The sequence below is a fragment of the Amphiura filiformis genome, chromosome 2 (assembly GCF_039555335.1).
Source record: "Amphiura filiformis chromosome 2, Afil_fr2py, whole genome shotgun sequence".
Taxonomy (NCBI): Eukaryota; Metazoa; Echinodermata; class Ophiuroidea; order Amphilepidida; family Amphiuridae; genus Amphiura; species Amphiura filiformis.
Genome location: NC_092629.1, coordinates 80,214,990 through 80,233,742, shown reverse-complemented (window position 1 = coordinate 80,233,742; position 18,753 = coordinate 80,214,990). Strand labels below are relative to the sequence as shown.

Sequence of the window (18,753 nt, the reverse complement as noted above, 5' to 3'; positions counted from 1 at the left end):
CTGATACACAATCACGATGCGCTGGAATAAAACGGCGATTAAAAAATATTTAAACTTCGCTCGAAATTAAAAGGCCGTTATATTTTTAATAAAGCCGCCTCATTCTTCATTATATTCTTATAATCGTTTAAATGTATTACAATATATACGCCGACTGATTTTTGTAATGTAATTTTTTGATTTGTTTTCTCCTGTCTTTATGTTTTTAATCAATATATTATACGTTCTTGATTATACATGAATAATTGATGAGGACGAATCAGTGCGGAAGTCGTTACTTTAATAGTCGATTTCGTCATTTATTTATTTGTCTTGGATGATACAGAACTGACCAGATTTCTCCGTGACCTATGATCTATTTTTTCATCTTGGTCAGAGGTTGCATGGCCAAATTAATTCTTTTATATCGACATTTGCTGTAAATAATAAAAGAAAACAAAAATGCTGATTGCTCATAGGATTATAAAAACTATTGGTCCTTGACGTTATATATGTATAGCATAGCTTCAAAGGAAACCGTTTATTCGTGTCTTTATATTTAATACACTCTCGCTTGCTTTTAAGATTATTTATAATAATATACCCGTGCCAATTTGGACGAGTCCGCGAGTGTGATAAAATTACTTGGTATCTCGTTTCTTTCACACAACAAGTGTCTTTGGTCGGAACAGCAGCGTAAATTCTGCACGGATTTTAAGCAGATAAGGTATGTATCTTTTTTATCAAGTATTTAGTTGTAAAAATATTATTTTAGATCATAGAACATGTAGAAGAACATAGGGGGTGCAAGTGATAGGTGCAATTACACTTTTCTGTACTTTACACGTAAAAGTATTATAGGAGCATTTGCTTATTATATACGATTACCACTAACGCGTTTAAATCATTGTCTACAAGGGTATTTTTCATAACAATTATTATTACACCAACATATTTATATTACTGACATAAGCAAGTTTGAGTGTTCATAATTGTCATGATAATGTTACAATAAGAATTTTTACTGTAAATGCTTTGCAATATAAGCACTTTAAAGCTTGAAATGGTGGAATTGGCAATGGTGCGTTACTATTTCCATTTTGGGTTTTGTTGTGTTTTGTAGTTTAGACATATCGCTGTTTGCCTCAACCATTGATAAAGATTTATTGGACTGTTAGATGTCAAAAATATCAACTTTTGTATTATATCGCGAAATTCAAAAGGTCAACATTATTTGAACCATGCCCCAAAAAGCCCAGCAAGAAAGCAAATCGCTTGTATCTATTTTGGTTCTATTTTCTTTCAGCACCAAAGTAAGCATAATGCTAGGGGAGTATCAATTGAGGTCAGTTGCCAAGGGGGGAAAGACAAACAAAATGTCGTGGTGCATTTTTGCCTGGTATCCATCATGTGACTCACGAAGTGCATCGGTACCTTGAACCGGTATTTCTGTGTCTACAAAACGTACCTGAACAATTATTTTGCTGGTTTTCCTACCATAGGAAATTTAAATTATATAAGTTGTTCATTGTTGTCTTAAAATGCTTGTCAGGCAATCGTAACATCTGTATTTGGTAATCCTCATAAGCCTGTTGCTTATCCGAAACACGTAGGTCTATAGATAAAAATACGGCGAAATTATAAATATTTTGCATTTTCGACTCGGGTTTTTGATACCCTAAACAATCCCATAACCAATAGTCTGAATACAAGCACCCCTGGTCCCTTTATAAGCTCAGTGGCGATATAGAGGGACCATAATATGTTCTTACTGGTCTGTTCCATTGAATTAAACAGGACAATTGTCGTGTTTCAATTTAACACTATTTTAGTTTTTTTATATTATCAAGGTGAATTTCGATTAAAGAAGAATACAAACTTGAATTTCTGCCCGTTACACTGTAGAAATCTTAGACATTATTCTATATTTTAGTTCATAGTATACTATTGTGAAACATAAAAATCTACAAATGATTGGACTATTGAATTATTGGACCTTTTGTGTAAATATGTAGTTTTACAGCTGAAACCCAGTTTTTGGCGACATATCAACAATTTAAATAATTCTTATAAACTTTTGGAATTCAATTCAAATTGTAGCCGATTTATATACGAAAAAGCCCAGATCAGCCCTTGAGCTTGAACAAATAAAAACAAAGTGTTTTTTTTTTAATCGTTGAGGGATGCACTTATAGTATTTGTTATGATGTTATTTGTTCCCATTCATTTCCATGAAAAAATAACAATTACCACGAGTTTTTATCAAGACATCATAAACGCGGGGAGGCCCCTAATATTTTTGTTATTTCCCCAAAGCCCTACGGTGAATCTATCCCTAGCTTCAAGAGAGTCATTCGCATTATAATACAGTAAAACAGGTTATTATATGAATTGCTGTGACATCGAACTAGAGACCTCTCCCGCTGTCACTTAGAACTAAGAACCAACATGTCTTCCATTTCAATTGTTATACCGTTCCGGTTGTTGAATTTATTCAATAGGGCTGGGGTTATTTGCATGTATAGGCTTACTGCTTTTATCAAAAGTTTGGTTGTTTTGGTCGAAATATTTTATTAACATTAATAATATTTCAAATTTCTGTTTTTTTTATATTTATAAAGGTCGTGGAAACGTTTTTAAACGTTTTATAGGGGGAAACCCCAAAACAACAACAAACAAACAAACAAACAAACAAACAAACAAAAACAACAACAACAACGACAACAACAAAAACACCACACCAAATAGTGTTCTCAATATATTCACTTTTATCCTTTTAAGGGTAGACTAGGTATTGTTATCTGAAAGTTCATTCTACAAATCATACTTTGAAAACTTGATTGGTTTATTGCCATGAATGAGATATGTATACGTTTTACAAAAGCGTTGTTGTTTCAGCCCTCTTTACAACATAACTCAAGAACCACAGAACCTACAAACGTATGTCTGTGATATTTGAATTCTTCTACACACTCGATATGAAATGATCAATGCAATATTTGGCAAAGCTCACTACCATTTGCAAGATGCTGTGAACTAACAAATCGCAACAGTTTAAAATAGTTGCTAACCTCAATAACATGTTTGTTTCCTGTGATATTGTTAGAAGTTTTCACTTCTAAAAGATTAAAAGATTTAGGAATTAATGCCAACATGTTTTACTTCTCAATATGCCTACTTACACTGTAAAAACAGTGTTTAGCGATTAAACACGTTTCTAAACACAATTTTGCCACCACTTTGTAAACACGTTTAAAAGCTAAACATCATGTGTCAAATTTCTCAACATTGGTCAGTGATGGTGGTTAATTTCTAAACATCTGACATCCATATTCTAAACATAAAGTTTCTAAACACATGTTTGCCACTACTTTCTAAACACTGTTTTTACAGTGTATGCGCCTTTGAATAAAGGTGTTCGCCAACTCCTCTATGCAGGACAGTTTGGACCAAATATACTGTGCCAAAAGTATCCTTACACGTGGAAAAATAATCACAATTTCAAAACCAAACCATATTGGGGTAAATTTGTTTTTTTAATAGATGTACTATATCTAATCCTGCACATTTTGACACCAGATTGAATCCAATGTGACCGCAAGAAGTAGTTACAAGCATAGACGTTTCTTCAATGAAGCTTTATTTAAAGTATTTTTTATTTCAGTTTTTACTTCTCTGGACTTTTCATGACTTTCATTTCATTTGTCAGTTCACTTTTATTTGTTTGTTCTTTTGTTTCAGTTTTCTTTTGTTCTTTTTGTTTTAAATTAAAGGCACGCATAAATTAGCCATTCGCCACTCTCAAACCCGGTGTCTAGTCCGCGGAGTTTTGAATAGGCCAGTTTGTCACTTTTAAAACTGCACCTTCGTCTAATCAAATGCTTGTAACTTTGCTTCTTGAAGTCACATTGGATTCACTGGGGTGTCATAATGTGCCGTATTAGATATAGTGTATCTATTAAACAAATAATTTTACCCAAATATGGTTTAGTTTTCAAAATATGATTTTTCTTCCAAGTTAAATGATACCTCGGGGCAGTATAATATATCTGCATTCTTCAAGAAAAAAAATCACCAACTCGCAATTACTACATGTTTAAACATAAGTATAAATAAGCTTAAATTTATAACTAATCAAACATGCGATTATTCTATAAAAAGATCATTGTTATTAAGCAAATTGTAGACAAAGGTACTGTGTAGTAAGCCTTGGGTTGTGTTTATTTGATTTTATTTGGCTATTCCAGTTGAAATCCCTACACCAGGCTATGGAAGACATGACCTTAACGTCCCACGCAAGGGTTGTACATTTCAAATGTAGTCACCCATTCATCAGGTAACCTTATTTGAAATACACCGATGACACTCCCTCTGTCGAAGATTAAGGTTATGTTTTCCATAGGGGTGGATGGATTTGAACTAAATAGCCCATTGTGTCGATCGTTAAATATTAGTTTTGTGTGATCGTTCTATACTTTGTGGTTTTTATGTTTTTTCAATCAAGTTGTGTGACACAGGATTTACATTATGAAGCAATCATAATACAAACGAAATTATGATTATAATTAATAAGACATGATTACAACACTTCCAGACAATTAATTTCGGCAAGTTAACGGGAGAGAGGGGAAAGTAAACTATTGGTGTGAAATGTGGAGTAAGCAGAATGTGGCACACAATGCTGGAGGGCATGTTTCAGTAAACATTTAATGTAATAATATAATCTAAAATGACTTTAAAAAACATAGGCCTATGTGTCTTTATGTATTTAGTTTGGCATTGCATTGGTCATTCCGTGTATTTACAAGAGGGAAAAAAAAAAGAAATTTAGAAACTTCAACATTATTAGCCAAACAAGTAATCCAAACTATAATCGTGCCGTATGCAGTAGTGCCATTATTCCCTTACCTGCTATTATAGCTGCTAATTATTTCACGTATAATAATTTAAACACGCTACATGTAATGTGATAGGAATAAAGTTACCAACATTATGTAAAGCGCATATATGGTGTTTTAACAGTGAAGTACGATAAATATTTTGTCATTCTTCGGCTCATTTACATCACAAAGTTATTTGATTATTAGCAAACATTTACATTACGTAGGTTTTTAACAGGATATACTCTGGGACTTTTGTGATTGTTAAACATATACTAACGTACGAGCATAGGTCTATAACGTGATTATAATTATCCAAACGGTTGCGATCAGATAGGACTTTCCCGTTTTTGGGTAAGTGAAGCATTGATGTTTCGTGATAAAACGTGAATTCTGATAAAAACCCGTTTTGACATTTTGGATCAAATTACAATTTAAATCAATGTTGACATGGTTAATGCAGTTTATGGCTATTTATTTATTCATCACGGTTGTACCGCACTATTGAGGCACATAACTATACCATTTTCACCCTGATGTGATAGTGACGTCAACGCGTTGAGGCAGCTGTTTCGCGCGCGCGCACATCTGTGCTGCGTCTTTTAAGACGCTTTGCTTCGCTTGCCTCACCCCACCCAGATACAATGGGAAGCTGTTAGGGGTAGTCACAGTCGTTGTACTGATGAATCCTGCGCCATTTGTAGGCAGCAGACGTGATTCCGACATATTCTAATAATGGTCGGAATTAATGTAAAGCGCTTTGAGGCTGTTTACGGCATAAAGAACTATATAAATATCTGCATTTATGATACTGATCATCGATGTTCTCTGATTTACTAAGTCATTCTTGGGCCACCCTTTGTATGAATAAAAGATTTAAAAGTGACATGAACACGAACGCCAACATGTATAAATAGCTGCAATTGTAGTCCACTTTATATAAATACACGTCGTTCACATAAATACATGGGAAAAGTTGGATTACTTGTTTAATGTGGGTTCCATGCAGGTAATATTCCCAAAATAATTGTACTGCTTTCATTTTGTTTTTGTCTCACAGTGCTCAAAGCAGCTATCATGGAGAAACTGTCATCCGTGTGTTATCTGATGGTGTTATTTTGTGTTCTGAATTCAGTTCAAAACTCACAGGTAAGCATTATTGATGTGGGTACTGATATTGAAACGCTTTGTTTGATGTATATGACTTAAATATGCATATTAAATAATTTCCACATATTGATGTATATACAAGTTTCATTATTTAAACCGATCCTATATAGAGGTTACACATGAATACTGAGTTAAATGACTCATTTTGATGAGGCTTTGGTTTTTCCCTGAAACGACGCCCTTTGACATTTTATTGAGTCAATTGACTCATCACCAATGAGATAAGTGACTCATCACCAATGAGATAAGTGACTAATCACCAATGAGATAAGTGACTCATCTCCAATGAGATAAGTGACCAGTAATGAGTTGAATGAGTCAAGTGACTTGCTAAAATGAATCAATTGACTCATTTCACGAGTCAATTGACTCGTTTAACTCACAAATGAGTCACTTTATACACTAGTGATGAGCCAAGTAAGTCAATAAAATGTCAAAGCATGTCGTCTCATGTACAAACCAAAGACTCATCAAAATGAATCAACTGACTCACTTAAATTAGGCACCAAAATCGCTACTTAATTAATCACTTTATCATAGCATACCTATAGAAATAGCATGACAGTAAAATGCCGTCGATACTGGTCGGTTGGTTTCAGCTACATGCTAAATACGATGCTCAACTATTGCAAACGTATTTATATTTAGCACCCAGAAGTTACACAATTCATGCAGAAATTATAATTTTGATGTCTGTAATATCACCTCACTCACTGCAGTCGACCAAAACGACACGCAACAAAATGGCAGGCGATGAAAGAAAATCAGCCTCGCTTTCACTTTCGAATTCGACTCATTCAAATTGAAAAGGAGTCAAAAGCATGTATAAATGTCATGAAAGTTTTCTTAAACCGTTTAAAATGAAACAACAACAACATTTATAGCAACATTTTTAAAATGTTGTGAAAATGTTATTACGAAATATTTTGACAAACATGATTGCAGAATATTTTGTCAAGGCTTTGTTAAAACATACCCCTTTAATTATAGTGGATGTTGACGCGTCCATTCAACGTAAAGCCCTACCTCCCTCTGAGCGAAGCGAATATGGATTTTGGTAAAACTGTCAAACAATGAGAGAATAAAATGGGGTTTGGGGGCTAGCATTAGCTGTAGAAGTGATGATGTAACAGGATTAACTACCATAGCAATAGTGCTAAAACAATTTTTGTACATATAGCACTGTACTAGTACGCTCACGTGGTACCTCTGCATTAAACCATTATCATGCTGATCACTCACACCTGTAAGATTAATATCTTTGAAAAGCACGGTATTGTATTGATTCTATGAATGCAGACATACACAGGTGATGAGTGTAACCTGCTTTAGTGCAGCGCGATATATTCAAATATTGTTTTAGCCTATTGTTATGGTAATTAATCCTCCCGTTACATCATCACTTCTACGGCGAATAGCCATGAATGCTCCAATTATAGTCAAATGAGAAAGAACTGTAATGGAGACGAATCTCGATCTACAATTCTAGCTTAAAAATCCACACTTATCATTATCTGATCACGTTCTTCTTCCTCAGGCACAAGATGGGAATGAAGATCCTGCTAGTTTACTTAATTTCAACCACACTTACAGTGACGGATTCGAAGATAATATCGTTGTTTGGCAGAAAAGACTTGATCGAAATCTTACCATACTGAGAGGCGAAATCGGTGGTGTTGTTTCTTGGTCTGTATCCGACCCCTCTGTGCTCGTTCTACCATCTCAACTACCAACTGAAGAACGTATTTACGAAAACACCACATTTCCAATGACTATAAGAGTAGTCATCGGAGGTCGATTTCCAGGGCGAGAGCATTTGATCGTGAAGTACCGACCACCAGGTGGCATTACAACAGAAGCTGCTCGTCACGAAGTCAGCTGTATCACTGGTCAAGGTATTCTTACTAATATTGCCACGTATGTATTCATTGGTTGGCTGATCGTGTCTTACGTAACCATGGGATGCAAGATGGATATTAAAACAATCTGGAGTAAGCTTAACCCACCTGCGGGTGTTATCATTGGGTTGTGTTGTCAGTTCTTCATCATGCCTGGACTGGCTTACAGCCTTGGAAAGATGTTTGAATTAGATGACCCTACTTCCATTGGACTTATCCTTGTCGGTACATGCCCTGGTGGATGGATCAGTAATGTCTTGACGATCCTGTTCGATTGCGACTTTGTTTTAAGTCTCACGATGACGTCATTCTCCACTGTAATCGCTATGGGAATGATGCCGCTAAACCTCTTCATTTACGTCCAAACAATCATCGGAGTCGATGAAAATCTACAAACGCCATTCGTAGAGCTCGTCGTACAGCTGATCATGTTAATTGCTCCACTAGGAGTCGGAGTCCTGCTCTCCATGAAATGGCCTTCCCTTCAAGATCGCGCTGAGAAGCTTATGAAGCCATTCGCTACCATTTTGGTCCTGGTGGCGGTAGGTCTTGGTATTCCAACTCAGATTTATACCTTCTTTGTCGAATGGAGAGTCTGGGTAGTGTCTTTGTTGCTTCCGCTGATTGGAGCATTCTTTGGCCTCGCTATAGCTCGTATTGTGAATCAAAATTATAAAGCGTCAACTACAATCGCCTTTGAGACAGCCTGTCAGAATGCGTTACTTGCAAAAACCATGGCGACTCTCTTCTACCCTCAACCAGAATCGGATCTGATCGGAATACTGCCTCTACTCGTGGCCGTTCTTACCGCGGTAGAAGGCATTGTGGCCGCGATTATTTTTACCGGTATTAAGAAGATTCGTGAGCGACGACGACAGAATAGAGAAAGTGATGAGGATAAGCTGACCATGACTGATATACAGAAATCTAAACCGGAGGAAAATGGAACATCGACATTGGGGAACAATAATCCTGCTTATAGTGTTTAAAATTATATTGTCAAATCATCACACCATATAATATGACACAATCCGGCGACTCAGACCAAAGGCGGCAATGATAACCTTAAAATTATACACTCTAAATAAAAATTACTCAATGTGGTGTAAAAAGAGAATGTAGCAACACAATGTGTCAAATAGGACTCGATTTGGGTAATATTGTACCAAATTTCAAAGTGTGTCCAATTTATGTAAAATTGTAATCAATTGGAGTAAAAATTGTACTCAATTGGAGTAAAAATTGTACTCAATTTGAGTAAAATTGTACTCAATTTGGGTAAAATTGTATCAATATTGAGTTCCACGTGACTCATTCTGTTGCTCTGTTCCCTTCTTACTCACCATTGACGGTTTTTTATATTTACAGTGGGTGTCAAAATAAGGAGCAAAACACAATTGCAAACATAAGAAAATGGACATAATTATTAAAAGCTGTTGACTTTGGTCTTAGTGGATCCGATCGTATCACATCGTCGTTCACATGACATACAGTTCTATACATTTTTCAAATAAAGAGCTATACAATACTGGTTTTAGAATAAGCCTCAAACTTATTTATTGTTAAATTAATTTTACTCAAAGGGTATTTCTTTATGAAGAAGAGACTTGGAAGTTTTAGTTTTGGTAAAATTCTACATGCCAATATTTTGAGTAACATTTTGCTCCCTTAGGGACCCATTAATCGGTCGTTATTTATAAATTTCGGGATTAATTTACGCATGCGTGACAAAGCACAGATTTGTTAAACTTTTTGAACCATTTGAAAAACATAGATGGCGCTACAGTAAAAACAATTAGTTGGAAACTCACTGAACTTGTTCAAAATGTAACGTGTGCAAGAGCGAGAGAGAGAGAGAGAGAGAGAGAGAGAGAGAGAGAGAGAGAGAGAGAGAGAGAGAGAGAGAGAGAGAGAAGGGAGAGGAGAGAGAAAGATAAAGTGAAACATGTTATTAGTAAGGGTAATATATAGCAAGTACCTGCGCGGGGTGTGGCAGCAGAAAGATTCCGAATTCGAATACATGTGGATCAGAGGTACCTGCATTTTTTGAAAGGGATGAGCAGGGGAAATGCAGGAGAGCAATGTGGAATCGGGGTGCATGGGTGTCTAAGATTTAGCTTTATAAAAAATGCCACCGGGAGTATACAGTGTAGAACTTATTTAATATTATTATTTTTGTTATGCGTATTTTGTATTATAATATACTTTTGTACATTTTGAAGTATCGAATAAATAATTTGTATAACATAATTTGTAGGTCTATGGTATAGAGAGTTATATGCCTAATGTGGCTATACAAATTGTATTGTTATGAAAATATATATTTCACATAACAGAACAGTTCATTACTGTTGTTTTTTTCCATGAAATTACTATGTACCGTGAATCTAAGTTGAGTAAGATCGGGAATGTTGGGGATAAATACTTTGACTGACATTCATTTAGCAACAAATTAAACGTTGCTCACTCCAGTCATAGGTCTGAATCAACTTTCATGTAATGCGGGTAGGCCTACTCGTTTATTCAGGGGATACCGTTTAGTTACTGATCCAAATATTATGTTTTTTTTTTACCAGCATTATTTTTTGAATAGGCCTAATCGATGTAATCATATTGTCATGTTAAAAACACACACACTTATTTTTATATAAAAAACACAATATTTTCAACAAGTTTGTATTTATTGAACCAACTCTGATGTGAAGCGGGTACCCGTTTACACTGTAAAAAACAAACAAACAAAACAAAACAAAAACTGATAACACTTAATAGACACTAAAACACGTTAACTTTTATATTTTACACGTAAAAGTAGGCATATAGGAGGTGTTGCATACGACTAAAACTATAACACGTTTATAGAGGTTTTGTGATACAAATATAAACACTCCCACGTTTATATTACCGATATAAACATGTTTAAGTGTTACAGATCCATCAACAAATCCTTCTATAAACGTGTTATAGTGTAAATCGTATGCAACGCCTCCTACACCTTTACGTGTAGAATATAAATATAGGCCTAAACACGTTTTGGTGTTTATCAACTGTTATCCGTTGTTTTTACAGTGTATTACGTCCAGATTATTAAGATATGCTATTTTTACCAATGTTAATAATTTGTTTAATTTTTTGTCGATATGTAGATGTAATAATAATATGGATTTTTATACAATAAATTTCATCACGAAATCAGTCTTATCAGTCGGTATTTTTTTAAGATACGAGAAGTATTAAATCAAAAAAACTGTCATTCATGAACCCTATTATAATCAGTGGCGTAAATAGGGTTGCAGCTCTCCTCCTGTAAGCAGTGGCAAGTAATCTTACCCCATCACACTCCGTGTAATATTTTAATGCCCTTTTTGTACTTTTTAGCCCATTTTTGAACATTTTGGTGACGCCCCTAATGAATGAAAGTTGCACCCCCTTGCCACCCCGTCATCCCCGGAAAAAGTCCTATACCACTAATTATAATCATTTCGATGCACGTACTGTATAGTTAGGTCAAACAATTTGGTGACCACTCTCTGGCTAGATCCGACTTCTATGGACCATTTAGAAAAAAAATAGCCCCCAAGTCCCTCGCGAAAATCCCGGCATTTTTCGCTAGAGGCCAAAATCCAAAATGGCCGCCGCCACCATTTTGAAAATTTAAGTTTTGAACCAGAGCACCTATAATCATGCACAAAGACACTTTTTCGGATATGTCGAGTACAATGATTCCGATTCTGACATTAGTTTGACATTACGGCATCATTTTCTTGAAAAAATAAGATTCGGATTTCTTGGGGTCGACTTACCGGAAAAAGTGTCTTTGTACACGATTTTAGGTACTCTGGTTCAAAACCTATTGTTTTCAAGATGGCGCTGGCGGCCACAATCTTGGATTTCTGGGTAAAAATGAGGTCGTAATGTCAAATTTGAAATCCTTGTGGTCGACTTATCCAAAAAAGTGTCTTTGTACACGATTTTAGCTCCTCTGGTTCAAAACTAAATGTTTCAAGATGGTGATGGCCACCATCTTGGATTTCTGGGTGAAAATGATGCCGTAATGTCAAACTAATGTCAGAATCGGAATCCTTGTACTCGACATATCCGAAAAAGTGTCTTTGCGCATGATTATAGGTGCTCTGGTTCAAAATTTAAATTTTCAAAATGGTGGCGGCGGCCATTTTGGATTTTGGCCTCTAGCGAAAAATGCCGGGATTTTCGCGAGGGACATGGTGGCTATTTTTTTTCTAAATGGTACATAGATGTCGAATCAATCGTCATACCTTACTAGCTAGAGAGTGGTCACCAAATTGATACACCAAGAATTGTCGTATACGATTACAATAATTATGTGATCAAATACGTAGTTAGCATACCATATGCCGTTTGATGCATGCGGTACAGTTTTCAAGCAATATATATTGTTTTTAAATAATCGCATCCCAGCAACACACAAAACGTTTTCGACATTATTCGTAAAGGGTTAGAAAAGGTTGCCAGAAAACGTTTAAATGTCGGGTTATATAACGTACATCAAATATTCTAACATACGGTTATTTAAGTGTTAACAAAATATTTTGCCAAAAATGTTTGCAAGAAATATTTTACAATAACATTTTGACAACATTTTAAAAATGTTGTTGCAGTGTATTTCCATACCAAACGTTTTAAAACGCTTTCATGACATTTACCCGACATTTAATGTTATTCAAATGTTTTTACCAAAATTGAAACCCAAACTATCAGCTGTTTAAAACATTTTAAAAACATTTTTGTGTTTGCTGCATGAGGTACAGGGTTCTTTTTTTTTTTAAATAATGGATCTATTTTTAAGTAGGGCTATTTTAGGGATATTAATGACTATAGATGGTAATTATTAATCATGTTCAAGGTATCATAATTTTTTAACACTTTACATGTTTGTTTTTTTCAACATCATCTACTATCCCATCACCAAAACAAAAGCATTTTTACTACATTGAATATATTTTTTGCGTTAAATTATTACCCATTTCTATTCTAAGAACATAATCTGATGTATGTTCACGATCAAAAAACAACAATCATCAAAATGCATACTAGTTCTACATGTATACTATTTTAGTTTCTTGTATATAAAACAGGGCGAGCTGTAATAATCTTTACCCGACTTTACAAAATTAGTAACAATATATGAAGGCAGTATTCAAATCAATACAAATTGCAGGATGTAATATGCCATTTGATGCATGTGGTAAAGTTTTTCGAGCAATAGATATTGATGTAAAATAGTGTTGAACCTTTTTAAAAAGAAATAATGGATCTATTTTAAGTAGGGTCATTTCAGGAATATAACATATTAAAGATTATAATATTATTGATTATTGTCACGGTATCATATTTTAAAAACAACAACATCAACTACAATCCCATTAGCAATACAAAATGAGTTTTATTACAAGTAAATATTTTATTTTGCGTTGAAACATTACTCATAACTATTCTTAGAGTATGTTCATATTCAAATAACACAGTCAACAGAGAGAATCAAAATGCATAAACATGATTACCGTAGGCCTACAAGTTCTACTTATATACTGTATTATCGTATTGTATAAAACAGGGCGAGTTGAAAACCCGAAATTAGTAACAGTCAATTATTAAAGGCGATATTCAAATCATTACAAATTGTAGAATGTAACAGGTTGGTATTTTGTAGTTTACCTTTTGTAGTTTGCAAAACGACATCCCGCAAACCAAATTTCACATGGACCTTAAATATATTCCAACTATCTTTTCATGCTACCTTTGCATAATCTAAGTTTTAAAATCGTTCCATACAATACCAGCAAGTTATTTCAGTGTTTGTTTGAGCATCGTACATATTGAAGCTACTCTGCTTCCTGCTTTGTACTACTTTGTACTGCTTTGGTCTTCTTTTCGACTTGTTGTCCCTGGGCTACCGCTGTCTCTGATTAGAGTAAACATTATGATCGAGTAATAATAATATTAATAATAATAATGTTAATGATAATATCCATAATAATAATAATAATAATAATAATAATAATAATAATAATAATAATAATAATAATAATAATAATAATAATAATAATAATAATAACCATAATAATAATAACCATAATAATAATAATAACAATAATAACAACAATAATAATTGTCATAATAATAATTGTGATCTTGGCTGTGCCAATGGTGAGTTCAATTTGGGGGCAAGTGTTTAAGATTGTAAGGTGACCCTGCAACAAAGAACTCCGTCTTAGAATCGTTCAGCTTCAGACAGTTTGATGACATCTAGGTTTAATTTCATGGATACAGCGAGTCAATGTGGACAGGGCACGCTCCATATCACCGGGAATGCTGGGATTAAACGAGATGTAAAGTTGCGTGTCGTCCGCATAAATATGGTATCTAATTCCATGACTGATGGCAATGTCACTTATGGGACGAATATATGCAGTAAACAGAAGCGGACCCATTACAGAGCCCTGCGGCACACCAAAATCGATCAGATAAATGACATTCAACATTAACTTGGCTTTTCCATGATCTATACTAATATAATTATTTGATACCAAAGTATAGCTGTAGGTATCCTCTATTCAGTGATACCAAAATATGTACAAACATTCCCCACATGGTATTGCTGTGGTTTAATAATGTGAGCGCGCGCCCTTGAAATTGGAAAATCCCGGAAAATCATACGCAAAATATAAGCCCATATTGTTATTTTTGCTTTAAAATCCTTGAGGTTTTGCTAAATATTACAGGGATGACTATTTATAACTTATATAGCAAGTTAAGTCTACATAGCCTTACACAACCAGTAATTTCTACACAAAAGCCCCAAATCAAGAATGCATGCTATGGTTTACACGTAGTTGAATACGTATTCGACCTCTCTCTGCGCAGTGGTAGAGACATTTTGGATACAGCATAAAGCCGAATAGCTGTTAAACGCGTTTTGGGGGATATATCGATAATTTCAGAACATTCTATAATATACAGTGCTCACGAATGTTCTACATTTTTAGAAGGACCAATGGAATGGTACGAAGATTTTCAAACGCCGTTTACTCAGAACAGCAATTTTGCGTATTCGGCACTCTGTCGTGTTCGTAACGATATAATAATATTAAACTTGGTGATTAAAAGCGAATAACAAGTAGATAATTATGTAATGGCAGTGATGTCATTGTTAAAGTGTTGTATCTTTTTTATTCTGATAATCAATTAAAAAATAAAAAATAATAGAAAATAAATTTTGAAAAGAACCCTTTTTGTACAGTCAGTCAGTGGCGAAGCATTTAGCGGGTGCGCCATAAAAACACTAATCAAACAAGCATACAAAAACTAAAAGAAAACATCACCGTAGTAACCGTACTAACCTGTTTGAGTGCTTTTCAAGTTTTTTGTCAAATTCGTCCAAACGACTACTCAAGCTGAAAGAGTTAAACAAAATGTTATTATGAAATTAAGTATATGATAATACAATAGTATTATGCATTGAAAACATTGTTTCCTATTGGACAAATAGGTAACTTAGAAGCACCCACAAGAGATCATTTGCGAAATATTATGTCAAGAAGTACTACTAACTAATGTATTTCCAAATGATACGACACAATACAAATTTTGGTCATTTCAGAAAGAACTAATTGCAGTTGGTAGAAGCACGCTTTTAAAACTGGTAACTAGAATTCATTTTAACACAATCTGTAGTACTTGTTGACCAAAAAAATTGATAAATTAACAATCACCTATGTCGGTGTATAATATCATGCATATTTGTGTACAACGTGTGGCAACTATCTCTGGTAGCAGTGCAGCTTTTGCCCAGCCCACTGGTACCATACCCCGCATTTGAGGGTAGTCGGGCTCATAAACAAGTACCATCCGGGCAAAAAGCATTTTTTTAAAATGAAAAGTGACATATAACTCAAAGAGATATACTAGAAAAGGTTAAATTCAAACACTTATGCCCTGATTCATTTTAAGACATACTTTAGGCCAGGACATTAGATTGTCTATCAAACTTAGGCATGAGCAAACCATTTTATAGATATTTGGCTAAGCTTTCAAAAGTGTTGAGAAGCTCGCAAGTCCAAAAATGAATTTTGAAAAGAACCCTTTTTGTACAGTCAATCAATAGCGAGGCATTAACCGATGTTACATCAATCAAACAAGCAAACCAAAACCAAAACAAACTATCATCGTTCTAACCTTCTTGAGTGTATTTCAAGTTTTTTTGTCAAATTCGTCCAGCCGACTACTCAAACTGAAAGAGTTAAAACAACATGTTATAATAACATTAAGAATATGATGATACAGTAGCATTATAACAAAGATAACAGAGTAGTGTTCTAAACTTAGCCATTAATTGCATTTTATTGGATCAGAAATAAGAACTTTTTCATTTACTTGATTTTACCGAACCTGATGAATTTGTTCAACCAATAGTAATACGCGTTGAAAACATTGTTTAGACAATAATAGGTTAATGAATGCGTATTACTTGTTGGGAGAGAAATTAGACAAAATAATGCACGCGCGCTGATGTTGATGCGTCTAATGCACGAGCCCCGAAATCCTCCTTTAAGGAGTTGCTCGGACAAGAACGAATTATAGGGTAGTTTGTCAAACTATTTCATTATGCTTCTTTTAATTGATAGATATCTGTGTACTTTATATTGAAAATATCTTGACTAATACTTACGATGTTGTTTCTGTAACATTATAAGCAGCAACAAGAAGTTGTTTTTTAAAATAGCATGTCAACAACGAGTACTACAAACTGTCAAAATGATATAAATATACAAATCTTGGTCATTTCAAGAGTTGGTAGAAGCATGCTTACCATAACTCATTCAAACTGGCGACTACAACATGTATGTTGTAGAAGACACTGCACAGTTATTAGTCAAGATACTGTCAATATTTTACGTGGATATAGTCTTAATTACGTTATTATTCATAGTCGAGCTTAATGATTAAAATAGACGAATGTATTCCACTTAAATGTAATGAGAACAGAAAGCAAAAAGGTAGTTACTTTTCATAATGTTGCATTGATAACAAAAGCAATTGTACAGAATCTACAAACAATAATGGCAACTGATGAAAATTTTGGAAAGTCCAAGTCATATGGAAATATGGTAATGAATGAGACCCTTATAGCGGTTCGCGGTCTGTTTGGAAAACGATAGCACCTGAAAACTAGGCTTATGCTTTTCGTAATTAAGGTGGCCCAATACAAACAAAACAAACAAAATAAGGCTATAAATATTCATAAATGTTCGAGGTTTCCGTGGCACTGTTTCGGCCCTCACCCACAAGTGTGTACTGCTGTTTGCAGTTTCCAAATATGTTAGTGAGTGTATCAACTTTCATCTTTTGGCCTTTTTGTCTGTGACATAGTGCCTTAAAATCTTTCTTTTGCTTATAGTACTGCATGTGAAGTGATACAAAACAAAGCAGACCTTCATTGGAGTTTGCAATACTACCATATGACGAAGCATTTTTTCAACAGCCCAAAGTTGCCACCTCCGTTCATTATCTTGTCTCACCTGTTGCTTCTGATTCAGGCATTTTCGCAACGCTTCAAAGGAGCAAAAAGAGGTAAAAGTATCATCGTTATTTCCTCCTACTGAGGAATACCAAAATACTATGTAAACCGTCCCTAACAGTAGGGAGGCCATGCAGCTTAAATTGTTTAACGATTTCGTAGGACAGAATTCGAATAGACAAATCATATACATTGTATCAAAGTCCTCAAAAGAGTCTGAAGATTGTTTTAGCTATATTGAAAATTTTGTAACCCGCGCGTTCTGTTCCGTTTGTATTTAAGAAATGTCACCATTTTTACTGAAAAATTTCACATTTAACAAGCTATTTTTTGAGTTAAATAAACTAGAAACTTGAATGTTTGGTAAGGAATAATTAATATCTATTGACGGAATCATTACTTCATGAAATGCATTACATTTTTTGGTAAACATGTGATCTATAAACCGCTTCACATGTCCCATTAGGCCAATAAAAACATATTTGTTTGCCAATAAGAGACATCTTTTTTCATGGGCACTTCCACAATATTTTCTCAAAATGTAAAGTGAAACCACCTCTTACAGCGTAACTAGAGCTATTGACTACCTGATGTGGTGTTTTGATTGTATTTTAAGTTGAGTGACTCAACATATTTTTGGTATGAAGTAGGACATATTTGAGATATGGCAAATTTACAATGTTAAGCTACTTTTGGGACACGCTGTATGAAGTGATGATTGTGTTCATAATTATAATATTATCCATATTCCATGTCTTGCATTTCTCATCCAATTTGTTTGTACCGCAATCCACCAAGGTTCTGGTGGTTGTCAATCTCCACTGACAGCGTAATTTTACCAATCTAGTATTTTTGTATTAATTAATTGATTGATTGATTGATTGATTGATTAATTAATTAGTTATTAATTAATTACTGATTGATTATTCAATTACTTACTTAATTAGTTAATTAATTAATTAAATTAATTTAATTAATTAAATTAATTAAATTAATTAAATTAATTAAATTAATTAAATTAATTTAATTAATTTAATTAATTTAATTAATTTAATTCATTTCATTAATTTCATTAATTTCATTCATTTCATTCATTTCATTCATTTCATTCATTTCATTCATTTCATTCATTTCATTCATTTCATTCATTAATTAATTAATTAATTAATTATTATTATGTATTTATTTATTTGATTATTTATTTATGTATGTATTTATTTATTTTATGAGGGGTAGTTCATTGGTAGATCACCAGCGCGGTCATCTT

At 34.1% G+C, this 18,753-nt stretch overlaps 2 protein-coding genes and 1 long non-coding RNA gene across 3 annotated transcripts in view; 2 read left to right on the top strand and 1 right to left on the bottom strand.

Moving 5' to 3' along the window:
• The first annotated feature begins 5,938 nt into the window (after positions 1-5,938).
• LOC140137252 (ileal sodium/bile acid cotransporter-like) lies at positions 5,939-9,133 on the top strand. The gene is made up of 2 exons (XM_072158902.1): positions 5,939-6,008; positions 7,567-9,133. Exons 1-2 carry the CDS (start codon positions 5,967-5,969, stop codon positions 8,914-8,916), a joined length of 1,392 nt encoding a protein of 463 aa, XP_072015003.1. The 5' UTR covers positions 5,939-5,966; the 3' UTR covers positions 8,917-9,133.
• Positions 9,134-13,518: 4,385 nt separating this feature from the next.
• LOC140137246 (uncharacterized) lies at positions 13,519-16,201 on the bottom strand. The gene is made up of 3 exons (XR_011856815.1): positions 16,145-16,201; positions 15,310-15,363; positions 13,519-13,871 (listed from the first exon to the last, which is right to left on the bottom strand). It is a non-coding gene; the product is annotated as an uncharacterized lncRNA (long non-coding RNA).
• A 1,184-nt stretch (positions 16,202-17,385) lies between these two features.
• The window catches only part of LOC140146671 (transient receptor potential cation channel subfamily M member 1-like), a 112,717-nt gene continuing 111,349 nt past the window's right edge, over positions 17,386-18,753 (top strand). The window contains exon 1 of the mRNA XM_072168540.1: positions 17,386-17,539. Within this exon, the coding sequence (XP_072024641.1) occupies positions 17,428-17,539 (112 nt within the window). The 5' untranslated portion in view covers positions 17,386-17,427. The remainder of the gene's footprint in view (positions 17,540-18,753) is intronic.

Bases quoted from the DNA above. Each gene is read 5' to 3' on its own strand.
- LOC140137252 (XM_072158902.1), top strand. From the start codon at position 5,967: ATGGTGTTATTTTGTGTTCTGAATTCAGTTCAAAACTCACAG. The intron at 6,009-7,566 runs GTAAGCATTATT...CTTCTTCCTCAG, and splicing joins ATTCAGTTCAAAACTCACAG to GCACAAGATGGGAATGAAGA.